The sequence below is a fragment of the Podarcis pityusensis genome, assembly GCF_964106645.2.
Source record: "Podarcis pityusensis genome assembly, chromosome: 4".
Classification (NCBI taxonomy): domain Eukaryota; kingdom Metazoa; phylum Chordata; class Lepidosauria; order Squamata; family Lacertidae; genus Podarcis; species Podarcis pityusensis.
The window spans coordinates 3,135,327-3,151,344 of NC_138027.1; the positions used below are offsets into that span (position 1 = coordinate 3,135,327).

The window sequence follows — 16,018 nt, forward strand, 5'->3', positions numbered from 1 at the left end:
GAATAATAATAATAAAAATAAAATTTTATTTATATCCCTCCCTCCCCAGCCGAATAAGGTCCCTGGTTCAGTCTTCATCCTCATCTTTCATCGGAAAGGGATCCTCAGGCTGGGAAAATGGCTCTGTCTGAAGAGCTACTGCTGCTGTATGTCAGAACATGCCACACTGACCTAGCTATATAAGGCAGCTTCAGTTCAACAGTTGAGCTTCTTGCAGCCCCCCCCCCCCCCGTGGCAATGACAAACTGTCCCCAAGGGGCCGGGCTTGAGAGTGTGCTATAATTCCAGCCTCCTCCGCCTGTTCAGTTCTGCTAGTGGCTTTCGTTGCAAGGAAGGATCCACCTGGCCTCTGGTGCCAGAGGATGAGCCCCCTCCCAGAGTGACAAAGGTACGGGAAAGGTAGGGGATGCTTGCCTCTTGAATCTTAGGTGCGTTGCGAACCTGGGCTTTGTGTATCCCCCCCCCCCAAAAAGTTGAGAATCCTTTCATCCTGTCTCGAGGCGTCTGCTCGCGATAAAAGGCACCGGAGCAGAAACAGGGAGATGTGATGTTTGTATGAGGCCAGACAATTGTATGGGGCTTTTTACCAAGATGATATCAAGGAGAGGCTGGGAGAATAACTTCCTGGGGCTGGTTTGCAGGCTTCTTTTACGCAGAGGTTTCCCAAGAGTCAATTTGCTTGTCTGCACAGTCTCATGGGCTGTGTAAACACTGTACCGTTAAAAGACATTTTGAAGCATATTTTGAAGGACATTTGAAGGCTCTTCTTATTTCCCCCCTCAAAGAATTGTGGGCACTGCAGTTTGCGCCTGCATTGATGGAAACCACAGGAGGGGAGGATGCTCTTGCACTCGGATCCTGCTTGTGGTCTTCCCATAACAAGCATCTTTTTGCCACTGTGAGAACAGGATACTAGACTAGACGGGCCATTGGCTTGATCACACAGGCTGCTCTTACGATCGAAGGGTTTCTGGGAACTTTAGCTCTGTGCAAGGTGAACAAGAGAATCATTTAAGGGACAGAACATGCTCCAAATGTGCTAAAGTTATGGTGTGTACACTGCCTGCCCTCTATAAAAACCACAGCAACCTCCATGTATCCTAGTGTTCCACTCAAAGTATTGTTACGAAGGTTGCATTCCATGCCCTAATCTCTGCAGAGCGATAGCAAGATTCCAGGGGGGTCCAGAAACTCACCCAAGATTGTGTTTCCACTGGGAAAATCAAGGCACTGTGAAGGCTAGAGTTTCTCTAAGAAACACTGTGTTGGCCCGAATATAAGCCGCACCTGCAAATAAGCCGCACCTTTAAAATTCAAAGGGGAGGGGAGATGAAAAAAGACAATACCCGAATATAAGCCGCTCCCTTAAAATTGGGTTACAGGCTGAAAACTGCTGCGGTTAGTAGAATTGTAACTCCTAGTCAATTCAAGCCTTCGGTCTTGCAAGCCCGCAAAAGTTAACATAGAATTGCTAAAGCTGCAAATCGCTATTCAGTTGCTACAATTCCGCAGGCCTTCAGGCTCGCAAATTGGCAATAAAACATTTTTTTTTTTTTTTGGTTCTGTTTTACCGTACGTCTGTTTCAGCAGTGATATCGTAAAAGCCAATTTTTGTAAGGTCGCGAATTTAAGCCGCACTTTAACTTTTCATGGTCGGAATTTGGAATAAATGTGTGGCTGATATACTGGCCAATGCGGCATGGTTTATTTGGAATATATTTACGCCGAAGGTTTTCAATGGGGGGGGGTTGCAGAACATTATGCCCCTAGAGTGTCCCTCATTGCCCCCCTTCAGAAAGCTTAAGTCCAAAGCTAACCTAGGAAATCTGCATATGTCACAGTTCCGCAGATTGTATTTTCCCTTCATATCCCAGATATTATCTAAATGCTGCCATGTATTGATTTCTACCATTCACTGACAGACTCTGGTACCCAAGATCTATGACAATATTCTGCTCTGTATGAATGGAAGAAGTGCTGGGGAGACAGGGCTACATAATATTTCCCCCTCTCACCCTTTCCACAACTCAGGGAGCAAGCGCCATGAAAATGTGCAAACTTTGAGCCGCAGAAGCATTGTAGCATTGTTAAGATACCCCAAGGCTCATTGAGTCCAACTTCCTGCATAGCTCTGCTTTCCAGCTCCATTTTTGAACTCAAGACAGACAACCCTGGTGCTTAGATGAGCCTTTGTGATTCTGGCGCCTTCCATATGTTTTCGTCTCAGACCATTGCCCATGCCGGCTGCTGAATGAGATGGAAGCTATCGTCCAAAACATCTGGAGACATCAGGTTGGCAAAGGTTGACCTGGTTGTTTCGGTAACCTCTGAGTAGGACGTGTTAGGCTGCTGTTCTGATGTCTTTGCAGTCAAAGGTAGGAAAGAGCAGTGCTTTTTTTTCCTTTTAAAAAAATATTTAGGGATACTCTCGTTTTGACTCAAGAAAATCACCATTTTATAGTCCAAATCAGGGAAAATAAATACAGCAAAATGGACAAAGGTACAAAGATTCACAAAATGTTTGGGGGTATGCATCCCCCCCCCCAGAAAAAAAGGACTGAGAAAGGGTGTGGCCACAGCAACTGGGTCATTGGAGAAGAGAGGCTGGCCGGCAGGCTGACCACTCACATGGCACCTTTTGCACATAATGCAGCAGCAGCAGGAGGAGCAGCAGCAGCAGCAGCAGCAGCACTGAATGCGTCGTGAATCTAATGTTCTGCTCTTAAAGGTAAAGGTAAAGGGACCCCTGACCCTTAGGTCCAGTAGTGGCCGACTCTGGGGTTGCGGCGCTCATCTCGCTTTATTGGCCGAGGGAGCCGGCATACAGCTTCCGGGTCATGTGGCCAGCATGACTAAGCCGCTTCTGGCGAACCAGAGCAGCGCACAGAAACGCCGTTTACCTTCCCGCCAGAGTGGTACCTATTTATCTACTTGCACTTTGACGTGCTTTCGAACTGCTAGGTTGGCAGGAGCAGGGACCGAGCAACGGGAGCTCACCCCGTTGCGGGGATTAGAACCGCGACCTTCTGATTAGCAAGTCTAAACCACAGAGCCACCCGCATCCCTTCAATGTTCTGCTCTTAGTCGCCAGTATTTGCTAGTCAGAGAAGTTCACCACAACCAAGCATGGAGGTTGCATTTTAATTTGACTTGTGGTCATTAATAACTACTGCTTTTATGGCAGTTATTGATTTTATCCTGTCCTCTGATGTTCTTGTTGTTTTTGTTGTTAAAAATGGGAAGGTCCATAGCTCAGTGGTAGAGCATTTGCCTGGAAGCAGAAGTTCCTGGGTTCAATCCTTGGCATCTCCTAGTAGACGTGGGAGAGACTCCTGCCTGAAATCTGAGTCACTGCCAGTCAGTGTGGGAAATACTAAGCTAAATAGACAAATGTATCTGACTCAGTATAAGGCAGCTTCCTATGTTCCTAGTCATGGAATTGTAGAGTTGGGTGGGACCCCAAGGGTAATCTAGTCCAACCCCCTGCAATGCAGGAATCTACAACTAAAGACTCCCCAACAGATGGCCACCCAACTTCTGCTTCAAAACCTACAAGCAAGGAGAGTCCACCACCTCTCATGGGAGTCTGTTCCACTGTCAAAAGGCTCTTACTCCTGAGATGTAGTCGGAATCTCCTTTCTTGTAACTTGAAACCATTGGTTCAGGTCCTCTGGAGCAGCAGAAGAGATGCTTACTCCATCTTCCATGTGACATCCCTTCAGCTATTTGAAGATGGCTATCGTGTGAACTCTCTGTATTCTCTTCCCCAGGCAAAACATAACCCCTAAGGGTTCCTCGTAAAATTTGGTTTCCTGATCCTTGGTTTGAAGAACATGAGCTGTTCATTTTTAGTTCTGCTCTGCTTTGGGTTTTTACTGACTGGCTTAAAACTGGACTAGAAATAAGTCAACTGGCAGGCCTGGGCATTACCCTCATTGTTCCTTCAACCCCTCCTAGCTAATGTTCATCCTAGTGCCCCTTGGAATTGACTCCCTCTGCTTGGCCACATAGGAATGGGGAGCTGCCATTCTGGTTTCATGGGCTCAAACCCACTTGACTCCTTCTCTCTCCTTCCCTTTCAGCTGTGTAGAACAACACAAGGGCATCGCACCAGACATGTCATTGTCAGCCACCAACAGAACTCATAGCGACACCTTCTCGTTCATCTTGATGGGCCTGCCTGGCCTGGAAGGTGCCCACTTCTGGCTGGCCTTCCCCCTCTGCGCCATGTACCTTGTGGCCGTGGTGGGCAACTGCACCGTGGTGCTTGTCGTGAAGATGGAGCCAGCCCTCCACACGCCCATGTACTTCTTCCTCTGCATGCTGGCTGCCGTGGACCTGGCCCTCTCCACCTGCACCATGCCCAAACTCCTGTCCCTCTTCTGGTTTGATGCCAAGGAAATTGGCTACAGGACCTGCCTCCTCCAGATGTTCTTCATCCACTCTCTGTCCGGAGTGGAGTCCACCATCCTTCTGGCCATGGCTGTGGATCGCTATGTGGCCATCTGCCACCCTCTGCAACATTCCTCCATCCTCACCAACGCAGTGACGGTGAAAGTGGGCTTGGTGGCCGTGGTGAGAGGTGTCGTCTTCTTCCTTCCTCTGCCCTTTCTGATCAGCCGCCTGCACTTCTGCGGCTCCACCAACCTCACCCATTCCTACTGCCTCCACCAAGATGTCATGCACCTGGCTTCGAGCAACAGCACCACACCCAATGTTGTGTATGGCTTGGCTGCCATTCTCCTGGTGATGGGTCTCGATTCTCTGCTCATCTTTGTCTCCTACGTGATGATCATTAAGACTGTCTTGCAGCTGAAGTCAAAGGAGGAGCGCCTCCGGGCTTCTGGGACCTGTGTGGCCCATGTGTGTGTTGTCTTGTCCTTCTACGTGCCCCTGATTGGGCTGTCTGTGGTGCACAGGTTTGGGAGAGACCTTCCTGTGCTGATTCAAATCACAATGGGCAATGTCTACCTCTTGGTGCCTCCAGTGCTCAACCCCATTGTCTATGGAGCCAGGACCAAGGAGATTCGGAAACGGGCATTGAGGATAATGAGGATAGGGAGTGAGGGAGGTTCTCATTGACCCAGAATTTTCTTTAGAACAGATTATCCTAGAGTTATTTCACCAACAGCTCATCTGTACAGCTGTGCTTGGTCAACCTTTAAGATCACAGTCCTTGTTAGAAAAATCAGGCAGAACAAAGCTGTGCACTGCTGCATCTCCAAGCCACTGTAAGTCAATGGCCATGTGTCCTTCCAGGCAACTCTCAGTAGCTGCAAGACCCTAGTAGCCATGATTCTTCTGTAGTTGCCACACCATTTCCTGGAGACTGAAGCTCATACCTGAAGGATCTGTCCTCTACCCAACTGATCACTGAGCTCCGTGGACAAGGGCCTCCTGCAGAAAGAGGCCCCCGAAAAGGTGTTTCTTAGTGACCTACCTCGGTGTTATTCAGGGATGTGTAACAAAAGGGTTGTCAACCACTATGTAGGTGATATATGCTTTGGAATTTATTGTGCAGAATAGGAAATCTCCTAAACCCACTTATACTCATTGTTGCTTGTGAGGTGGCTATAGAGAGCTTCATGCTCCTGGAAAGGCAAGGTGGAGGAGGACTCTCCCTGTAGGTGACAGAAAAGGGTCCCTTGAGAGACCCTCCCTCCCTCCCTCCCTCTCTATCTCTCTCCCACTTTCCTCATACTGTTGATAATAAATTGAAAAATGCATGATGGGTTTATTCCATAATTTTAAACAAACCGAAGTATAATTAACTTTTGGCAAACTGAATTGGGCCTCTGGAAATATTGTATGCACATTTGTTCCTACCTTTATGGAAACTTGTTGTGTGGTGAATAAAAACTACCTTTTAGATTACATCTATCTGCGTTGCCTCTTTAGGAGACTTGAATCCCCACATACACTTCAGAGGAAGCCTATCAGGGAAAGCTGTAGTGATGGTCACCAACAGGGGTAGCTTCAAACAAGGATTAGACAGATTTGTGGAGGAGGCTTTCAATGACATTACATCGTAAAGGGTTGGACTCTACAGTCCCTTGATTCCATGTGCAAAACAGCCTCAGCATAAAAGAAATGTCTGTATGTATTAGATTAGGGCAGATCCTTCAGTTTGGAATCCGTAGCTGGTTTCTCAGAGGTAACAAATTGGCCCCCAGGGACTGGGCAGTCTATAAATGCATCTCCTTTGCACAGCTGTGTTGGCTGTGTGAGGTTGTGCAGGCAGGGTTCACACAGCGACTGCTGCTGCAGAGCGTTCTCTCGAAGGTATGTTGGGGGGGGTTTCTTCTTGGTACTAGAATCATAGAAGTATAGGATCATAGAGTCAAAGAGTTGGAAGGGACCCTGAGGATCATCCCGTCCAACCTCTTGCAGTGCAGGAATAGGCAGCTGTTCAATACGATACGATATGATACTATAGTCTTTATTGTCATTGTCCCATACAGAACAACGAAATTGAAAAAATCTACATCAGACATTCAAAAACCAACAAGCCTGCTATCCCAGCTATCCCAGCCTGGTTAACCCCCTAAAAACTCTGACACCCCATAATTAAATACAATATACTCCCATAGAGACTACCTTACACTGTGTTTAAAACCAAAATCACATTTGGGTGGAAACTGTTTCGCAGACGGCTAGTCCTGGTCTTTAGAAGCCTGTACCTTCTTCCAGAAGGCAGAAGCTGAAAGAGATCATTTCCGGGGTGCGCACTATCCTGCGCTATCTCTGCAGCTTTCTTATGGCACCTGGAAGCGTAGATTTGATCCAAGGTGGGAAGACTGCACCCAATTATTCTCTCCGCAGTCTTTACAACCCTGGACAGCATTGTTTTTTCCCTGACCGTGGGGATCAAACCTGCAACCTTGGTGTTATCAGCACCAGACTCTAACCAACTGATCCATCCAACCCCACTTGGAACCCTCTCCTGCTTAGTCCGAAGATGGGCATTTTATTTGTATTAAATATATTTATATTATATCAGTTGCTGGGAACCACAGGAGGGTTCCTGTGCTCGAATCTTGCTTGCTGGTTTCTCACAGGCATCTGGTTGGCCACTGGGAGAAGAGGATGCTATACCAGATGGATCATTGCCCTGATCCAGCAGCCAGGCCTGTGGGAAATGTTGAATAGCACTGTTGCTGACCACAATAGACTTCTTTTGACAAGCCATTATAAAACTCGTTCCATTAGATTTCAGGCACTGAGGGAAAGTTCATCAAGCAGAAGAGCTGGTTCGGTGCTTCTGGGAATGGCTATTGCAGGCTCCTGTTGCCAATGGCCAAGCTTGCCTCTTATTAACAAAACCAACAAAAATGCTCTGCTGCGTTTCTTGTTCCCAATAAGACCCTGAATGAGCCCTCAAGAGTCTTAGAATGGTTCTTTACTCGGATTCCATTTGGTGGGTCCTCAAGACCCCAAGGAGAAAAGGGTCTTTTTCATCCTCACAAGGCCCCTTAGGCACCAGGTGGGGCGGGGAGTGGACCGGCAGGTACAATCCAAGACAACCGCTGGTGGACGCACAGTGGCCCAAGCTCACTCAACCTTTATGTGCAGCAGTGACCACTGTCCATGGTCTGTGGCCATGTTGCTCCTCACCAGCTGCTCCTGGAGTTGGGTGTATCTACCTGAAGACACAAATCGTTTCTAATCTGCACAACTTGCAGACTTAGCATATAGAATAAGAGAACAAGAAGAACATAGGTTTGGAGAAGATTGGAAAACCTTTATTGAATATATGGGGAATAATTGTATACAGCTGAAAACGTTGGCAGCATTAAGATCAATTCAATAGTGTAAATAGGTTTTGATGGATGCAATTATGGAAAACTGATTGGTATAGTTTTTGTAAAATATGCAGGGGTTTAAGATATGTAAAATGAACCATGAAAGAGAAGAAGGGAAGTCATTCATATCTTAAGGATGTAAAATGAGTATTTGAAATTGTAAAACTGAAAATTTAATAAAAATTATTAAAAAGTCACAAATCGTTTCTCAAACTGTCTTGCCCTAATGCCCAACACATCAGGCCTAAGCAATGAGTCCTGCTGGTTAAGATACATTATGTGATCAGTAAAGGCTACAATGGGGGGGGGGGGGGAGAGAGAGTGACAGAGAAAGAGAGAGGCAGGTGCTGGCTCATGGCTTACAATTAGAGACAGGAGGGCATTTTGGTTTCATGGAATCAAACCCAATTTGGCATTGTGAATCTACCCTCTCCTTCTCTTTCAGGTGAGTAGCACTCACAGGGCTTCAAGCCAATCATGTCATTGTCAGCCACCAACAGAACTCATGGCGACTCCTTCTCATTCATCTTGATGGGCCTACCTGGCCTGGAAGGTGCCCAATTCTGGCTGGCCTTCCCTCTCTGCGCCATGTACCTTGTGGCCGTGGTGGGCAACTGCACGGTGGTGCTTGTCGTGAAGGCGGAGCCAGCCCTCCACACGCCCATGTACTTCTTCCTCTGCATGCTGGCTGCCGTGGACCTAGTTCTCTCCACCTGCACCATGCCCAAACTCCTCGCCTTCTTTTGGTTTGATGCCAATGAGATCAGCTATGGGAGTTGCCTTCTCCAGATGTTCTTCATCCACACTCTTTCAGGCATTGAGTCCACCATCCTCTTGGCCATGGCTGTGGATCGCTATGTGGCCATCTGCCATCCCCTGCAGCATTCCTCTATCCTCACCAACGCAGTGACGGCTAAAGTGGGCTTGGTGGCCGTGGTGAGAGGAGTCGTCTTCTTCCTCCCTCCTCCATTGCTGATCATTCGCCTGTACTTCTGCGGCTCCACTGTCCTCACACATTCCTATTGTGTTCACCAAGATGTGATGCACCTGGCTTGTGGGGACAGAATGCCCAACATTGTATATGGCTTGACTGCTATTCTCCTGGTGATGGGCCTTGATTCTTTGCTCATCTCTGTCTCCTACGTGATGATCATTAAGACCGTCCTGCAGCTGAGATCAAAGGAAGAGCGCCTCCGGGCTTCTGGGACCTGTGTGGCCCATGTGTGTGTTGTCTTGTCCTTCTACGTGCCCCTGATTGGGCTGTCTGTGGTGCACAGGTTTGGGAGAGACCTTCCTGTGCAGGTTCATGTCACAATGGGCAACGTCTACCTCTTGGTGCCTCCAGTTCTCAACCCCATTGTCTATGGAGCCAGGACCAAGGAGATACGAGAAAGGGCATTGAGGATAATGAGGATAGGGAGGGAGGGAGGCCCTCATTGACCCAGATATATATATTTTTAGAACAGATTATCCTAGAATATTCCACTTAGCAGTGTATCTAGACAGAGGTTCTTGGTCAACCTTTAAGATCATTGTTCTCATTAGACAAACTGTGCACTGATCTGCTGTATCTCTAAGCCTCCCATAAGTCAATAGCCATGTGTCCTTCCAGGCGGCTCTCAGGATCTGCAAGACCCTGGTAGCCATCTTTCCTGTGTGGTTGCCGCACCATTTCCTGGAGACTGAAGCTCGCACCTGATAGAACATCTCAGCACTCATACACCCAACCAATTACTGTGCTTTGCGGGTGAGGGCCTCCTGCAGAAACCATCTTATCAAGAGGTCCACCCCACACATTGAAGGAATCGGACCTTTAGTGTGGTGACGCCTTTGGATATCCCTGCCCTATATATGAGGCAGGCACCATCTCTGTTAAGACCTTCCTCTTCCATCAAGCATTTTAAATCTGCATCTGTATTGGAATTCTTTTAAATATTACCGTATGTTATTGTTCTCTTGTTGTATGCCACCCTGAGCTCCTTTGGGAGGAAGGTTGCGATATAGATTTAATAAATAAATTAAACAAAATTAATACCACATCCAGGCTGCACTCAGGCTGTACCCCCCACCGCTGTGTTACATCACTCCGGTGTCAAGACATCCCAAAACACAACATACGTTGGGTAGGAATTTCTCCCCTTTCGGGTGGAGGGACGCTGCATAATGTTGAAGGTGTTTTTTGCTATTGTTTTTAGGCCAGCTCCTGAAGAGGCAAAGAATCATAAGAAAAAATGTCACTTCCTGACAAAAATGACCATATTTTCTTCTCTCTCTCTGTGTGTGTGTTGACAAGCATTCTGCCCCTCTGAGTTTTGGGTCGTCTCCACCTGGGGAAATTGTGTGGCTGTTCCATTCTGTTAGATTTTCTGAGCTCAGGGTGGTTGGGGAGAAAGTTAAACAGGGAAAGAAAGCTTTGAGGAGGGAATGCTGTGATCACAATATTGTGCAGATGCCCCACAAAAAATGGGTCAACAAAGTGTGGGTGGTCCCAAGTAGGTGCTCATTGTAGAAGCAAATGGATTAGGTTTTTAGTTTTTTCGCTATCTGCATTTCAATCGATTAGGTTTTTTTGCATTGTTTAAATTCCATTATTAATTACTATTTAACTATTATACTATATTTGTTTTTAGAGCGTTTGTGTTTGAGCCGAGCTTGCTTTAATTTTTGTAAGCTGCCATGAGTCCCAGTTCTGGGGGAAAGGCAGATAAATAATATAACAAATAAATACAGTAACAGCAGTACCCACCAAAGGGAGTTTCTTAGGAACCAACCTCAGTGTTATACAGGGATGTCTGAGAAAAGGGCTATCAGCCACTGTGTTGGTGATAAATGATACAGAATTCACTACACAAAACAGGAAATCTATTTGTATCTCTCCTGAACTCGCCCTTACTCATCTTTGTTTGTGAGGCAGGCTAGAGAAAGTTTCATGCTCAGGAAGAACAAGGATATAGTCTGAATGCTTCAGCTCTATAAATCGCTTAATGTGTCAATACGAAGGGAAGTCATTAAAATTGCAGTTGCTGTATAAGGGATTGTTCGTTGACTGGAAATCAGTAACATTTTGGAATTCAGAAATAAAATAATTTCTTGGAGCTTTATGAAGAAGAATCTACAGGGGATGGGGGTAGGTCAAGGTTTTGAAAATGGTATAGGTGCAATTTATTCAGAACAAAAGGCAAAATTAATTGTGAACAATGTGGTGACAGAAGAATTTAAGACTGAGAAAGGGACACGACAAGGTTGCCCAATTTCTCCATTGCTCTTTATATCGGTCCTTGAGGTTTTGTTAAATATGATCAGAAAGGACCAAGAGGTTAAAGGTATACAAATTGTTTTTGTTTTGTTTTGTTAGTTTAATGTGTTAGTGTTATGTATTGTTTTTGTATTGAATTGTATTGTTTATTCATTTTTTGTAATGTTTAAATTGTTGGAAAAGTAATAAGTATTTTTTTTAAAAAAATAAAGTAAATCATCAAAAGATCAATTCTAGCACCTAAATTGTATAATTTGGCATCTGAATGATTGGCATTAGTAATTGTATTATAATTTGGTATTGTTATAATGAGGCTTTTATTGGATTGTTGTAATTGATAACTAATAAAAAATATCCAAAAGAAAAAAGAGAAAGAGAAAGTTTCATGCTCCAGGAAAGGCAAGGTGGAGAAGGACTCTCCCTCTCAGTGGCAGAAAAGGGTCCCTCAGAAGACTATCTCCCTCAGAAGACATGTGAAGGCAGCCCTGTTCAGGGAAGTTTTTAATGACTGATGTTTGAATGTATATTTTTAATCTTTTGCTGGAATAAATTATCATTCTCATTCTCATTCTCCTCATCCTCATTTCTCCGCCATTTCCCTCATACTGTGGATATTATTTTGAAAAACACACGATGGGTTTCTTCTATCATTTAAAACAAACCCAAGTGCAATTTACTTTTGGCAGACTAAATGGGCCCCTGGAAATACGGTGTGCAGATTTGTCCCCCTCTTTCTGGAAACCCGTCACAAGGTGGATAAAAGTTACCCTTGAGCTTCTTGTGTCTGCCTGCATTGCCTCTTTAGGAGACTTGAATCCCCACATAGGGAAGCCTATTGGGAAAAGCTGCAGTGATGGCCACCAACAGGGGCAGCTTTAAACAAGGATTAAACAACTTCATTAAGGAGGAGGCTATCAATGGCTCTTAGCTGCAATGGCTACCTTCCATCTCCACCATTGGACTCAGTAAGCTTCTGAAAATAGTAATAATAGTAATAATAATAATAATAATAATAATAATAATAATAATAATAATAATTTATTTGTACCCCACCCATCTGGCTGGGCAGCTTCCAACAAAGATTAAAAATACATTAAAATCTCACACATTAAAAACTTCCCTGAACAGGACTGCCTTCAGAGGTCTTCTAAATATCAGGTAGTTGTTTATCTCTTTGACATCTGGTGGGAGGGCGTTCCACAGGGCGGGCGCCACCACTGAGAAGGCCCTCTGCCTGGTTCCCTGTAACTTGGCTTCTTGCAATGAGGGAACCGCCAGAAGGCCCTCGGAGCTGGACCTCAGTGTCCAGGTAGAACTATGGGGGTGGAGACGCTCCTTCAGGTCTACTGGACCGAGGCCGTTTAGGGCTTTCAAGGTCAGCACCAACACTTTGAATTGTGCTCGGAAACATACTGGGAGCCAATGTAGGTCTTTCAGGACAGGTGTTATATGGTCTCGATGGCTGCCCCCAGTCACCCCAGTGTTGTGTTGCTCCTGTCCTTCTAACAAGCTTCCCATTGGGACATCTGGTTGGCCGGCAAGGGTGCTCGATTAGAGGGACCATTGGCCTTACCTACTCATGTTCTTAATGTTGTCACCTCTAAACAAGTTGGCAGGAGCTGCACCTTCTCATGAGTCAAGTCACACATTATGGAAATGTCTCTGATTCTTTCCTCCATGGGTTGTTGGGCTGTTGTTTTTTGTTTTCTTTTCTTTTTCTTTTTTAAAGCCTAAAGCATCTTTTGGTGGGTGCAGAGGAGAAGGCAGGTGGGAGAAGAGGGCCAGAAAGATCTCTTTGGTACCAGTGGGGGAAATATGGTGCATATGGAAACCGTTGGGTGAACAAAAACTGACTCTTGTATTGAAATGAAAATTATTCAGTCCAAAAATATGGCCCAAAAGTTTTACTTACTCAGAACTTAACTCCAAACAACTTAAAGCAAATAAAGTTACATTCCATTAGATGCATAATTATTTATACTGATCCCAGCCTAAGGCCTATCTTAGATTACAAATATAGTGGTATCTCGGGTTACAGACGCTTCAGGTTACAGTCTCCGCTAACCCAGAAATAGTACCTCGGGTTAAAAACTTTGCTTCAGGATGAGAACAGAAATCGTGTGGCGGTGGCGCAGCGGCAGCTGGAGGCCCCATTAGCTAAAGTGGTACCTCAGGTTAAGAACAGCTTCACGCTAAGAACGGACCTCCAGAACGAATTAAGTTCTTAACCTGAGGTACCACTGTATATTGCATCCTGAGCTAAAAATCAAAGTTCACTCTCTTCTCCACTGCAGCCTCCATTAGCCCCAGGCTGTTTGCTGGAGGCAGAGACTCACAGTCCATTCTCTTCAGCAGCTTGGAACAAAGAAAGCAACCCACCAAAGGTGGATGCCTGCAGATTAGCATATGCATAAACCTGTAACACAATCCATTTCATGTGACAAAACTAGAAGACATACAGTCCCATGATGCAGCCCCATTAATGATAAACCTGTTAGGCTCTTCTTTAGCTCCAATGGAAATTTCCTGCCATGCCTCACATTACAATGCAGGCACATTATAGATATATTTTCCATTTCAATGTACATTACACAATTATGCTTAACAATTCTGACTGAACATTAGGAAGAGTTTTTTGATGGGAAGAGCTGTTCAACAGTGGAACGGACTCCTTCTGAAGGTGGTGGACTCTCCTTCCTTGGAGGTTTTGAAGCAGAGGTTTGGTGGCCATCTGTCTTGGGTGCTTTAGCTGAGATTCCCAGCATTGCAGATTTGGGATGCCTCTTTGAGTTCCCTTCCAGCACTACAGTTCTATGATTCTATATGCCAAACAGCCTCAGCATAAAAGAAATGTCTAGATACATTGCATTGTGGCACACCCTTCAGCTGGTTCCTCAGAGGTAACAAATTGGCCCCTAGCGGCTTTGCTTTCTATAAATCTCTTTCCTTCTCTCAGTTGTGTTGGCTGTGTGAGGTCCAAACAGCGACTGGCGCTGGAGAGCGGTCCCTCAAAGGTATGGAGTGGGGTTTTTTCCTTGAGATTAGGGCAGACTTTTTGTTTCTGATAGACTAACATTCCCTTGAGACCTGGAACCCCCTCCTGCTGAGTCTGAAGATGGGCATTTTATTTGCCTTAAATATATTTATATTATATTAGTTGCTGGAAACCTCAGGACGGGAGAGGCCTGCTCTTGTGCTCATGTTCTGCTCCCTAGTTTACCACAGGCATCTGTTTGGCCACCTTGAGAACAGGATGCTGCTCCTGCAGTTATGGGATGCATCCATCAAAGAGCACAAATGGTTTCTTAAGCGCTCTTGTCCTACTGCCCAACACATCAGGCCTGGACAATGAGTCCTGCTGGTTAATCATGCAGTATGTGATCAGTAAAGAAGGCAACAATGGGAGCGGGGAGAGAAAGAGAGTGAGTGAGAGAGGAAATGAGTGAGAAACAGATGCTGCCTTGTGCTTTGCTCTTATGGAGAGAACATTTTGGTTCCATGGAATCAAACCCAGTCTGACACTGTTAAACTACCATCTCCTTCCCTTTCAGCTGCGTAGAACAACATAAGGGCATCATACCAGACATGTCATTGTCAGCCACTAACAGAACTCATGGCGACTCCTTCTCATTCATCTTGATGGGCCTGCCAGGCCTGGAAGGTGCCCAATTCTGGCTGGCCTTCCCTCTCTGCGCCATGTACCTTGTGGCCGTGGTGGGCAACTGCATGGTGGTGTTTGTCGTGAAGATGGAGCCAGCCCTCCACACGCCCATGTACTTCTTCCTCTGCATGCTGGCTGCCGTGGACCTAGTTCTCTCCACCTCTACCATGCCCAAACTCCTTGCCTTCTTTTGGTTTGATGCCAATGAGATCAGCTATGGGAGTTGCCTTCTCCAGATGTTCTTCATCCACGCACTATCAGGCATTGAGTCCACCATCCTCTTGGCCATGGCTGTGGATCGCTATGTGGCCATCTGCCACCCTCTGAGGCATGCTGCCATCCACACCAATGCAGTGACGGCTAAAGTGGGCTTGGTGGCCCTGGTGAGAGGGGTCATCTTCTTCCTCCCTTTTCCATTGCTGATCATCCGCCTGGACCTCTGCGGCTCCACTGTCCTCACACATTCCTATTGTGTTCACCAAGACGTGATGCACCTTGCTTGTAATGACAAGTTGCCCAATGTTGTATATGGCTTGGCTGCCATTCTCCTGGTGATGGGTCTTGATTCTCTGCTCATCTCTGTCTCCTACGTGATGATCATTAAGACCGTCCTGCAGCTGAAGTCAAAGGAGGAGCGCCTCCGGGCTTCTGGGACCTGTGTGGCCCATGTGTGTGTTGTCTTGTCCTTCTACGTGCCCCTGATTGGGCTGTCTGTGGTGCACAGGTTTGGGAGAGACCTTCCTGTGCTGGTTCATGTCACAATGGGCAACGTCTACCTCTTGGTGCCTCCAGTTCTCAACCCCATTGTCTATGGAGCCAGGACCAAGGAGATACGAGAAAGGGCATTGAGGATAATGAGGATAGGAAGTGAGGGAGGTCCTCATTGACCCAGATACAATGCCATACTTTTCTCCAGTCATGCCTTGCTGCCCTGAGCCATGAACACTGAGGTTCATTCTACTTTGCCTCCCAACCCCACTTTTACTTGAACATTGCTCTGGTCCTGACTACCATCTTATCCAGGGCTGACTTTCCAGACACCCACTTCCATGTCTCTGGCAGAGATTTCGCCTCCAACAGATCCTAAGGCCCATTTTGGGTTACCTGCAGATTCCCTTTGTCTTCATATAAATGTGGGCATGATAGCCATAGTTGAAGTCAGCTTTTGCAATTGTGAGACATGTGCTTTCCCCATCTCTCTCCATTGACCAGGGTCTGTTTCTCAGTACTGTGTGATCATTGCTCATGTGAGAGTTCCCGTCCAGAGGCACCATGGATACACAAAATCATGCATAGCTG

General features: G+C 46.2%; 3 protein-coding genes across 4 annotated transcripts; all 3 read left to right on the forward strand.

Moving 5' to 3' along the window:
• Positions 1-314: 314 nt before the first annotated feature.
• On the forward strand, positions 315-5,598 carry LOC308475280 (olfactory receptor 51E2-like). Of its 2 annotated transcripts, none has more exons than XM_081002339.1 (2): positions 315-388; positions 4,083-5,598. In XM_081002339.1, the coding sequence occupies exon 2, from the start codon at positions 4,117-4,119 to the stop codon at positions 5,080-5,082; it is 966 nt and encodes a 321-aa protein (XP_080858465.1). In that variant the 5' UTR covers positions 315-388; positions 4,083-4,116; the 3' UTR covers positions 5,083-5,598. The 2 variants fall into 2 exon arrangements, with proteins under 2 accessions (XP_080858465.1, XP_080858466.1); XM_081002340.1 differs by lacking the exon at positions 315-388 and adding an exon at positions 395-399.
• Positions 5,599-8,279: 2,681 nt separating this feature from the next.
• LOC308475285 (olfactory receptor 51E2-like) lies at positions 8,280-9,242 on the forward strand (the record flags this gene model as incomplete). Its single annotated transcript, XM_081002345.1, has 1 exon — positions 8,280-9,242. The coding sequence occupies one exon, from the start codon at positions 8,280-8,282 to the stop codon at positions 9,240-9,242; it is 963 nt and encodes a 320-aa protein (XP_080858471.1).
• Positions 9,243-14,643: 5,401 nt separating this feature from the next.
• On the forward strand, positions 14,644-15,606 carry LOC308475283 (olfactory receptor 51E2-like; the record flags this gene model as incomplete). Its single annotated transcript, XM_081002343.1, has 1 exon — positions 14,644-15,606. One exon carries the CDS (start codon positions 14,644-14,646, stop codon positions 15,604-15,606), a length of 963 nt encoding a protein of 320 aa, XP_080858469.1.
• Between the last annotated feature and the right edge of the window lie 412 nt (positions 15,607-16,018).